Below are 12091 nucleotides of genomic sequence, written 5' to 3' on the forward strand. Positions count from 1 at the left end.
GTAGTTATATGAAATGCTGAGAACAGGCTTATGACTAAATCCAGGGACACTTTGTCGGTTTGTTTACGACCCAGAAAACACCTTAGGCGTGTAAACGGAAGAAAGACATGCGAGAGGGTATGTGAGAGAAAGATAAAACGAGCGATAAAGAAAAACTGCAGCTTAATATAATCTGTTTCAAAAATCTCAAAATATTACATCTTAGAACTCCTCCTAGAACTCTGCTAACAACAGGTGACCGGAGCATTGAAGTCAAACGCTCGTGGAGAGTGTGGAGTTCCTCTAAGAAGATCTGCCTTTTCAGTTCAGGCCATGAATGAGCGTAACAACAGACATGATAGTCTGAAAAGATGGTTTGATATTCAAATTGATTTTAAGAAAGTACTTAGGAACATTTTTATACAGCAATCACGCACCTTACAGGAGAACATATACATATCAGTTCAAACTGATCATCAGAATGAGGAAGAAAGGTGATTTTAGGTGATTCTGAACATGACGTGGTTGATGCTGATGCAAGAAGGCAACAGCAATACAAATAACCTCTTGTATCCAGAAGTGCATCTCCCCAACACATTGCATCTGGAACTAGATGGGCTACAGCAGCAGAAGACCACACTACATGCCATTCCTGTTTTCTGTCAGCTAAGTACAGGAAACTGAAGCTGCAGTTTGCAGAGGCTCATCACAAATGAGCAACAGAAAAGTGGAAAAATGTTGTCTGGTCTGGTGAGTTTTAATTTCTGCTTGCAGGGTGAAAATTTAGTATAAACAACAAACTATGGATACTTCCTGTCATCTATTAAAAGTTCAGGCTGCTGCTGGTGTAATGGTGCAGGGGATCATTTCTAGGCAAACTTTGGACCCCTAAGTACCCACTCAGCATTGTTTAAATGCCACAGCCAAACCGAGTATTGTTGCTGCCCATGTTCATTCCTTTATGGCCACAGCGTATCCTTCTTATGATGGCTGTTTCTGGCAGGATTAATGTGTCACGTCTGTACTCAAATGGCCACCGCAGTCACCAGATCTGAATTAGATATACAATCCAAGGGATGAAGTGGAACAGGAAATTTGCATCACAGATGCACAGCAGACAAATCTGCAGCAACTGTGTGATGCTATCGTCGTGTTGACGTCAGTGCTGAGACTAAATCCAGGGATGCTTTATTGACCTAATGGGTTTCTTTACAGGTCAAAAAACATCTTGCAAGTATAAACAGAAGAAAGGAGTTATTGATGAGAACAGGCTTATGATTAAATCCAGGGACACTTTTCTGAACCAAAATCTCTGAAGAATGTTTTCATCCCATTGTTGAATCTAAGCCACTAGAATGAACGCATTTCTTAAGACAAAAGGGGTCCAACCCAGTACTGGCAAAATGTACCTAATAAAATGTCTGGTAAGTGTATACTGCATCAGGGGAACACCGAATCACAACCTCATTCAGATGCAGCAATAAATGATTTAGCCTACAATAATTCGTGGACATAAGTGGATGGCTATTGGCTGAACATGTGAAAGATTTTTATGCAATATTATCTTCCTGTTTCCTTATTCCCCTTTTTAACTTCTTTATAGTAAAACAAAGAAGAAAAAATCATTGGGGTGTGGTGAATGGCATGGCATAGTACATACACAGGCCGTATGTTTGGTTGATCAAATCATCCAATTTGTATCTACTACCTTTATAGTTCGGTTTGGTCATGAACAGTGATACAGTTGTCACAATTCTTCTCTGTACTACTACTGAAAGGCAGACCTAAGCTTTACTTGAACAGAAATATTGCATTAATCCCTGAGGAATTACAATGCAATGCAATTTTTATCCACGGTCCCTGGACATGCAGAGCCAAGCAATGCCAGGGCAGTGGACATACAAATAAGATCTCAATGTGATGAACAAATTTAAAGCTAAAATGAGAAATTTTATTCTGCTCGCCGAAAGAAGCGCCATAAAGTGCATTCAGTCACCCATCAGGTGGCATTCAAACCAATTTTTCAAGGCAGAATAGAGTGGAGAACCCATGGCAGAAAAGTGGGGCATACAAATTTATTTCTAATGTGAACAGAACAGCCTCAGTGGGGCTAAATCTGATCAAAATCATTGGAGTGCATCCACTTTTGCAAAGAGATGTGATTTTGTAAAGCGTTTGAGGCTCTCTATGCATGTAATCAGCAGTCAGTTGAAGAGGGTATGGGGATGAATTTTATTCCTCTTGTTACGAGAAATGATTCAACCTTTTTATTTTTTTGGGAAACGTCATTGAGAAAATGTGCTGGTTGTTTGTCAATTAGTCAACATCCAATTTTCTTCAATTTCTTTAAAAAAATTGGAGTTTTCTTGATATTGATGAAATGGGTGTAAGCAAGAACAACATGACAAAATGCCTTCTCCGTGTTATCTTTATACCAATTTATCCAGCATTTAACCCCAACCTTGCACTTGAACTATGAGTGTCAGAGAATTAAACTAGCTAAGGGGGATGTAAAATGTAATAATAATAATTGACCACACTCAATTGTCCAAGAGGGTCTCATGGACAATTTTACTTTTAGTAGCACTGCAGCATACACATCTTGGGAAGGGACTCAGAAACCCTAATTTATTAAACTTTGCTTTTAGTACAGACAAAAACAAAACACAAAACAATAACAGCTAATCTGATTTGACTTAAACGTTTCAGAAACGTCCATAAATCTTAAACCCGCAGGGAGGCACTTCCCGTATTCTCGGCAGCTGTTTCAAATGCTCAGCCACCCTTTAGCTTTAAATGGATTCTTTAAATGGAGTCTCAGTCAGAAGCCGACTTCTTGATGCAGGTAACGCACGGAGAAAGCCTAATGTGTCATCGCAAAAAAAGACATGAACTAAATTGTGAATCTATCACTCATAAGCTGAGATGCAGGCTCAGAGATACACGAGATTTCTCGTGAGAGATGGACTGAACATTCGTTTTTACATTTTAAATCTGAAGGTTAAACAGGATGAAAAAGGAAAAATTATTTCCTTCATACATATTACATCCATGCAAGTTTTTTAAAATAAACCTTCATTACGCAAATGACTCCTTGTTTCTAACTAAAAAGTACATCTGTGGAAGTTCTGATCAAGTTTTGAGAGGCTAATATGGTCACAGCTGAAAAATTACGAAATTAAGTACACTGAACGCCAGCTTAAGACTCCATGATTTATGTCCACTTATTGAATGCTTTCTGTTGGTAAATCATTTGCATAAAAACTGTGTACTTAGCTACGCCGTGTGGAAAAGAAACAAAAAAAGCGACAAAGACATGCAGCACGATGTGGACTCCTCAACACAAATGAACGCTCTATGAAAGTGATATGGCACACTGTACCAAGACCAAATATAATTCAGGCATCTCACATATGGCTTCTTGGAAAATCCAGTACAGTCTGTCCAACCTTGCTTTTCGTTACGTCACCAAAAAAAGTGATATCACAAAGACAAATGTGCAAACTGATCCAGCATAAAGTTGCTTGCCTCAAGTATTTAATATTCACCCTGTATCTGAATCCATCTTCATTTCTATCTGCTTGCTGTCTCTGTTTATCTACTTTATGTCTGCCTTGGTAACTATATTAATAGCTTATTTATGCACATTGAAAAGGGCAAGAGAAAAAGCTTATATCAACAGCCCTACAGATTAGATGAAAAATATGTAGATTTGATTTTGTTGTGAACTTTTCTGTTTAAGTTAAAAACAGAGAAGAGGTGATTAAAAATGTGTGATCTGCATCACATTATCCAGTCTTATCAAGAATGGGTAACAGGTTACTCTGACCTCGGTCAGCTGTCTTTTCAAATTAAATTAGCTGTCAATAGCAGGTCACCATAATGTCAGTAGCTTTTAAAATAAAAAATTTCAGTGGCTCTGGACACGCCCATACACAAAGAAACCATTGGATATATCTGTAAAGTAAAGTAAAATTTTATTTATATAGCACCTTTCAAGACAAGGATCACAAAGTGCTTCACAACAAATAATAGTATTAAAAAAGTTAACTAAATCCAAGTCTGAAAAAAAGACAAAAAATGTGCTTACTAGGCGTCTAAAACAGCGGTCCCCAACCTTTTTTGAGCCATGGACCGGTTTATGTCTGACAATATTTTCACGGACCGGCCTTTAAGGTGTTGTGGATGAATACAACAAAATAAAACCAGTACCGGTACCAAAAAAAGATTTATTCATAACACACGGGAAAAGACCCAGGGAAAAAGAGTTATAAAAAAAAAATGTAATCAATAAAAACGCTATAAAACCCTGAAAACCCTGAAAACCATAAATTTCACAAGCAAACCTCAACTCTCGCGGCCCAGCACCAAACGACTCACGGACCAGTAACGGTACATGGTTCAGGGGTTGTAAATATACTCACTACACTGCTTGTTAATGCTGTCTTTAACAAGCCAAACACATGGCAGAAACTTCATGCACTTAGGCTTGGGGACATGATCAAGACGACCTGCGGATATTCAAACCAAGCTGAACCAATCAGAATAGAGAAGAAAGGTGATTTAAGTGACTTTGAATGTTGCATGGACTGGTCTAAGTATTTCAGAAACGGATATTCCACTGAGAATTTTCCCACATGATCATCTCTAGGGTTTACAGAGAATGGCCCAAAAAAGACCATCCGGCGAGACGCTTTTCTCTGGGGGAAAAAGCCATTTTGATGCCATACGGCAGGAAGACTGGCCAGACTGCTTCACACTAATAGGAAGGCGACTCAGCTAACGACTTGTTAAAACCAAGGTATGAAAAGCATCTCTAAACGCACATCATGTTGAATCTTGTAGCAGATGGGCTACAGCAGTAGAAGACCACACCACGTGCCGCTCCTGTCAGCTAAGAATAGAAAACTGAGACTTTAATTTACACGGACTGACAAAAACTGCCCACAGAGGATTTGAAATATGTTGCCTGGTCTGATGAGTCTCAAGTTCTATTTCGACTTTCAGATGGTAGGCTCAGAATTTGGCAGAAAACAACATGGAAAAGCATGGATCCATCTTTCCTGTATCAACGGTTCAGGCTTGTAGTGGTGTAATGGTGTTGGCACACTTTAGGCCTCTTAGTACCAAGCCACCACTGTTTAAATGTCCCAACCTACCTGAGAACTGTTGCTGACCATATCCTCCCCTTTACAATCACACTGTTCCCATCTATTGATGGCTTCTTCCAGCCCGATAGCTTAGCATGTCTCAAAGCTCAGATCATCTCAAACTGGTGTCTTGAACATGACTATGATCTCAGTCCAACAGAGTACCACAATGAGAGATTCACATCATGGATGAAGCAACTGTTTGTTGCTATTGTGTCAATACTGACCAAAATCTCAGAGTTTCCAGCACCTTGTTGAATCAATGCCACAAATAATTAAGTCAGTTTTGAGGACAAAAGGGGGTCCAATGCTGTACTAGCAAGGTTTGGCTAATGAAGCGTCCAGTGAGTATATATCTGTGTAAAGTAAGAACTCCACATCCATTAAAACTGACAGAAAACATTTGGCTTGTAGGGAAATTTTCAAATCATTAAAATGTTTTCCTGTGAAGTCCAAAAGTTGAGTGCTGTGGTGATAGAAATAATATAATATATACAGTATCTGTACTTCCGAGGTTTAAAGCTGTCTCTAAAATATCACTTCTCGCTCTCTGACCCTATTAGCAAATCACAAATAATGAGCCATGGTTTCCTCCTATCAGCAGGTGTCGTGGAATCAGAAACACAGCTGTCTAGTTCTAAGGTAGCCCGGGGGCAGGGTGGCAAACTTTTCAGGCTTTATCATAGCACACAGTAGAATGGTCTAATTTGGGGGGGTTTTCTGACAGCACCCCGCGCTGAGCTAAAATGTAATGAATAATTTGAGATGTAAAAAGGTGAGTTACAATTTCACTATTAACGGTTTTGATTTTAACCCGAGAACTCATATCACAGGACCACTGATGCGGAGGAGCAAAATTTGAGAAAAAAAAAAAGTGGAATTTGATGCCTGAGCCCCACAACAATTACTAAACGTGCAGTTTCTCACGCAAGTGTAACAGAGATAAACGGTTATCTGGAAAGAGAGATTCAAAAACGAGACAAAGAATGAAACGGGGAGATGAGAGTGGCAGTCTGTTCTGTGCTGCAGCTTAAAGAAATGACACTTTGTGCATCTCTATATCTCTGCGTGTTGTCTGTGTCAGAAAGGTGTGTATAACGCACGTAGCCGCATATCTTCGTGTTTTCCTGAAAGCATGCATCCTTTTAACCCTCTCGCAGCGATTAGGGCATCACTGTGGGGAAAAGTCGGTAATTATAAATTCACAGTCATCAGAATTATGCATTATTAATTTCTAATTACGCTGCATCTGACATGATGATAAGTGTTCCACTATAAAAAGAAGTTCACGGTGCTGCAAAGGTGAGTGTACACAAAGCAACATTTCATCAGGTGCAAAACTTGCTGCCCTTGACATTTTTTTTTTTTTAATGAACACACCGGTGGAGTACACCTCTAGCGGCAACTCTAGTGTGATTTCTTTTTTCTGCTACTTTCTTCTAAGATACAGTAGAATACTTTAACTGGGACAAAATCTGCTAAAAATCATGTCATATGCATTGGGTCTAAATTAAACTAGGTCGCACTGTGACACTGCAGCCTCTCAGGTGGCTACCGTAGATTATTTTTACACATGCCGAGTCGTTTTCTAGAGTGCCAGGGCAAATTCTCTTCTTCTCAGCCCTCCCTCTTGTTCTTCTTCCATCTTCACGCAGTATTTCTCAAACACCGGCTTCTTTAACTCTATCTCTCGTTCTTCGCTTGGTCTCGCCTCCACCTCTTGCACTCCAGTGTTTATTTCCTCCCCTTTTCCTTATCAGGTTAATGTCATCAAACCGAATGGTTTGCTCTTGAATGGATACACTTCAGCTATAGCTCCCACACTTTTCCCAGCAGCTTTTCTCCCTCATCTCTTTTCTTCAGTCTGTCCCAAAGTAAGAAATACAATGTCCTCTTCTCAACATTGAAACTTTTTCCTCATATGAGGCTTCTACTCAGGCGATATACCCTCTCTGTATTTATGTTTTTTCAATGCATCTAGCTCTGTGAAAAGCTGAGCCTTTGCCACCTACCCTTTTACCCTCTCTCTCTCTCTCATATATATATATACACTTCTCTCAGTCATCTACCTCTGTCCCATCTTCAAGTTAAACTCATTTCCTGCAATTCTTGCTGCTTTCTCCCTGATTTTTTTATCTCTATCGATCGTGACCCTTTCCTCCTTTACGAAAACTCTCCTCATCTGATGACAGGCACAGAGGATCTGCTGAATGAGTGTTTCATCTCTCTCTCTTGCTCTCTCCCTATCTATACACACACGCTCATGGCCACTTCATTAAGTACACCTGTTCAACTGCTCATAAATGCAATTATCTAATCAGCCTGCCAGCAACTTAGTGCATTTAGGGATGTAGAGATGCTGGAGTTCAAACCCAGCATCAGAATGGGGAAGAAAGGGGCTCTGAATGTGCTATAGTTGGTTGTCAATTACTGATATAGTGGGATTTTCCCACACAACCATCTCTTGGTTTTACAGAGAATGGTCCAAAACAGTGTAAATACCCAGTGAGTGTCATTCCTCTTGATGAAAAACTGGGATTAACTGGAAATGTTCAGTTTTTAACTGCGGCACGATATACACTTCGAAAGTCAAGATAAAATCAACCGTAGACATTGTATCACAAACCTATAGTACTCTGATTGATCTGTACATAGTAGCACTCCAACCTTTTTCCACAGACAGGAAATTACAGCTTTTAGGATTGAAAGCCTAAGCCAGATGGTTAAAGTACATGTCACATAATCCAAATGTCCACGGTTCAATTCAATCCAGTGACATTTGTGACATGTCATACCATATCTTTCCTCTTATTTCTTCTCTGCCTCCTCAACATCCACTGTCACATCAGATAAAATTACCCCCAAGAAGAAATTTCAGGTTCACCCTGTCCAGTCAAATAATCTATTGATTATGGTCTATTGCCTGTCTCCAAGTCTGTTTTGGATAGTTTACTGAAACCATTTCCTACTCTTTTCTACCCCATTTGATCCCTTCTTTTCAATCGGTCCATGTTCCGTGTCTGTCCATCTGTACTTTTCAGCCAGAGCTGCTGTCAGCATGCTGTGTCCCATCCTACATTTTTAATTTTTCCTTATCGTCCAGCTGCCACTGATACAGCATGTAGGTCAATAAAGAGGGCATACACTCACACAAACATCGACTCTTTGTGAAACACTAACACACTGTGACAACTATACAAACACAAAGTCTATATACAGCCCTAAGATTAAGTGGTACACACATACAGGTGCACTTAGTGACAACCAAACGCAGGATTTGTTGGCAGTGTGTCAGTATTTTTAAGTATCACTAGACCGTATTTTAAAAGACGTTTACCAGTGTGTACATTCATATATGTAAAGGGAACTTCATTATATTGCAGTTTAAAAAAAAAACCCACATCAAAGATGAGAACCAGAGAGCCGATGGCTCTACTACGCCTCCCTCCTCCAACAGGCTAACAAGACCTCTGATGTGACCCAACTAAATCCCGGGGAAAAGCTCGACAAAAGACCTCCCATGGTAAACTTAAATCCCGCTCACACACAAGCACCCACTTGAGCAACGATGCACATGCTCCCTACAGAGATTAATAAATCTCATCCAGATCGCACGGCTGGGATAGACAAGGTTGACAGAGGGCATCTGGAGCCTGTCAAGACAAGCAAAACACGTTGCCCCTCTCCCATTCAATATCTGCAACTCTCCTGCTTTTAATCATCCTTTTTCCAACTTTCTCTCTCTCTCTCTCCTTCACTCTGCCTTCCTTGCTGCTCTGCTCTCTTTCTTCCTATTTGATCTTTTTATGATTCATTAGAAGCTGATGTGAAAAAAAAGCTGTTAATTGTTCTGATATGGGTAAAACTGAACGAGACACATGGATCAAAGGAAGATTCAGTTTTATATTTTTGATCACACAGAGCCTGCTGTGTTCTTTTAATTAAACTAGCTGGCTAAGTGAAGTGAAGGGTTGGCTATGAAAAAAGTATAACAAGTGAGCACTACAACTTTACTGTACATGTATAAAGTGAAAGCATAAGCTCTATTTTTGTAAGATATAAAGCTGGGAAGACATTTTACCTCACACTTTTAATGGATCTGTAAATTTGATGCTTGTAATACAGCCAATCTCACTGAACAAATAGCTAAATTTAGTATAAAACAGACGGCTCCATGTTACCTTAAACGGAAGAGATTTTTCACTGCAAGGGCTGATGGGTAGAGACTGAAGGCTGCTGGCAGGACTTGTCTCTGTGCTCTGCAAAAAGACAAAAACATGGATATAACCAGAACATCACGATGAGGTTTGCTTTCTGTACTGTGCTGAAGATAAACCAGTCAGCTGCTTAAAATGACAACATAACAACATTAAGGAATTTTGTTTTTACTTTTCATTTTCTGCTAAATATATTCACAGTTCGGCATTTATTACAGAAGCCTGAATAAACATTCAGTATGAAAACAGAGGAAGGTATATATATTAAAAAAACGTTAGTTCTGAAGACAGGTGCTTTTTTTTCATCCCTGACTTTTCATATATTTTTTACAGAAAATCTGATTCATCTACATTTGAATCACCTCAAAAATGTAAATGTAGGTAACATGTCTGTATCAGAAGAATTTCATGTTGCCAGCTACCTTATTTTCACCTGGTTTCTTACAAAAGCTCTTTTTTTCTGATGTCAGTTGTGATTTGACGCTTTTTGGCACTGCTTCTCAGCACAGTTATCTAGTGGGCAGAGAGCAGAGGCAGCCAGAAGGGGATCCAAAATGCACACGCGTGCACACACACACACACACACACACACACACACACACACACACACACACACACACACACACACACAAACACAGCCTATTTTCATGTGACAAAAGGAGCATGTGCAATCACGTACAATCTGCACACAGGTGCACAGAAACACCGTCCCTTAAGAAGAGCATATGCGGGTATATAGATCACTGCTGAGGGCTCCTGATGGGTCATATGGGAAAGCAGAGAGGAAAATCATGTCTCAAGCTAGGACTGCTGATACTGGTGTACTTTTGCATAGTAGGGACATGACAGTACACAGATGGAAGATATGACAAGATACATGATATGACAAGAGAAGGAAAGAGGAAAGGTAAAAAGAAGTATCATCTAAAAAAAAAAACATTATCTCCACTTGAATATTCAGTGAAGTCTATTCCTTGCCATATTTTGCCCTTTATTTATTTATTTATTAACCTTTATTTAACCAGGAAGATCCCATTGAGATTAAAAACCTCTTTTTCAAGGGAGACCTGGCCAAGATAGGCAGCAGCAAGTGTCTCACAGTTACAGAAATTACTCAATCAAACACAGGCAGCAACAACACACATGCAACAATAAGTAAAAGAATACAAATAAAATAACATTCAATAAGATTCAACAAAGTTCAAATAAAAATAAAAAGTCAGTTAAAATGGCAATCAATCTAATTGAAACAGTTGCATGTTATGGTCTTGGCCTCAAGGATTCGTAGTTTAGATTTAAAAGCACTTAATGAAAAGAATTCAGTCATTTTCCAGTCCTTCTGCAGTTTGTTCCAAGCCGAGGGTGCTAAACGGACAAAAGCTCTTTTACCAAGTTCAGTTCGGGCAAATGGAACAGAAAGCAACAAGCAACCATGCGGACGAAGAGAATACCGACCAGCATGTTTCATTACAAGCAGGGAACATATATAAGAAGGCAGCAACCCAAGTATCGCCTTATATATAAAACTGTATAAATGAGAGTTCCTCCGACTTCACAAGATTCTCTACATGTGATTTGAAGGTGAGCGAGTCACCAATTAAGATTCCCAGATATTTATAGGTCTGAACCAACTCTATTTTATTACCTTCAAGAGTGGTTACTGATGGGATTATTTGGGCCAATTTCCTTGATTTAGAAAACAGCATGAGCTTTGTTTTGTCTGCGAGATTAGGAGATTTATACGCCAACTAACCCCACTGTTGTTAGGGGAAATGACCAGATTTACCTATACAGTAAGAAGTCTCTAAAAATTGGATTTTTAGGCTAAAGTTTAATCATATGTGCATAATGTTGGCCTACTTTCAGCTTTTAAATAACCTAATTTGACAGATGGTTTCTTTCACAAATGTTCTGAGATGATGTTGTCCATGGCTTTCCTTTTAAAAAGAGCAAATACTTAAAAAAACATACTTGTCAGGTGATTTGGTGAGTGCTTCCCTATCATGACATTTTAGATCACATTACTGAATCATACGAGGAAGTAAGAGAGCATCAAAGAGGAAACAACATCCTGCTCTCTAAAGAGCTTTAAAAGATAGAAATCACTTGGCTGCATTCTTTGCTCTTCTCTTAATTAAGATAATCTCCACTTTTGACATCACACATGCTATAGAAGCAGTTGCACTAATCTCCTAAACAATCACACTTAAAAAAGCCAAGTTGGTCTGCCTGCAGATGCACAGCACAGCCACTACAATACATGACATGCCCACTGTTACAAGGTTAGGTTTGGATTGCGGTTAAATTAATTTAATGATAATCTTAGGGTAAGGTTAGATTAAAGTTATGGTTACTTGTAGTCTGCAAGTCTCTCGGCACAGCTGCCAATGTTTCCTCCTAGGATGCTGACTTGGTCTGATCAACTCAGGATCAGCGACTTAGCTTGAAGCCTGACAAGATCAATTTCCTTGCGATTGTGATCTTGCGAAACTCACAAGATTCCAGGTGCCTCATTGGTTTTGAAGGAGGTTCTGAGAAACACTTGAGCCCAAATCTTTGCACAGCATAAACTTGATGCTTTATTGGTTTGGCTGACCTTTTAAAGAAGCATGCCTCCCTATCAGAGTTATAGGTGTGCTGTGGCGTCAGGCCCTCAATGTGTCATTGGTGATCAATGCCTTTTCCTATGTAGACAGACAGGCGTGTACTCAGTGACACTCCCCTAAACACACATACACACTCTCA

General features: G+C 39.5%; 1 protein-coding gene across 5 annotated transcripts in view; it reads right to left on the minus strand.

The window, feature by feature from the left end:
* Positions 1-12091, minus strand: part of ccser1 (coiled-coil serine-rich protein 1) — a 125031-nt gene that overhangs the window by 65282 nt on the left and 47658 nt on the right. For all 5 annotated transcript variants that reach the window (XM_039620935.1, XM_031760298.2, XM_039620934.1 and 2 more), the window contains one exon: positions 9311-9388. In XM_039620935.1, the coding sequence (XP_039476869.1) occupies positions 9311-9388 (78 nt within the window). The remainder of the gene's footprint in view (positions 1-9310; positions 9389-12091) is intronic.

Source organism: Oreochromis aureus, linkage group 12 (assembly GCF_013358895.1).
Source record: "Oreochromis aureus strain Israel breed Guangdong linkage group 12, ZZ_aureus, whole genome shotgun sequence".
Classification (NCBI taxonomy): Eukaryota; Metazoa; Chordata; class Actinopteri; order Cichliformes; family Cichlidae; genus Oreochromis; species Oreochromis aureus.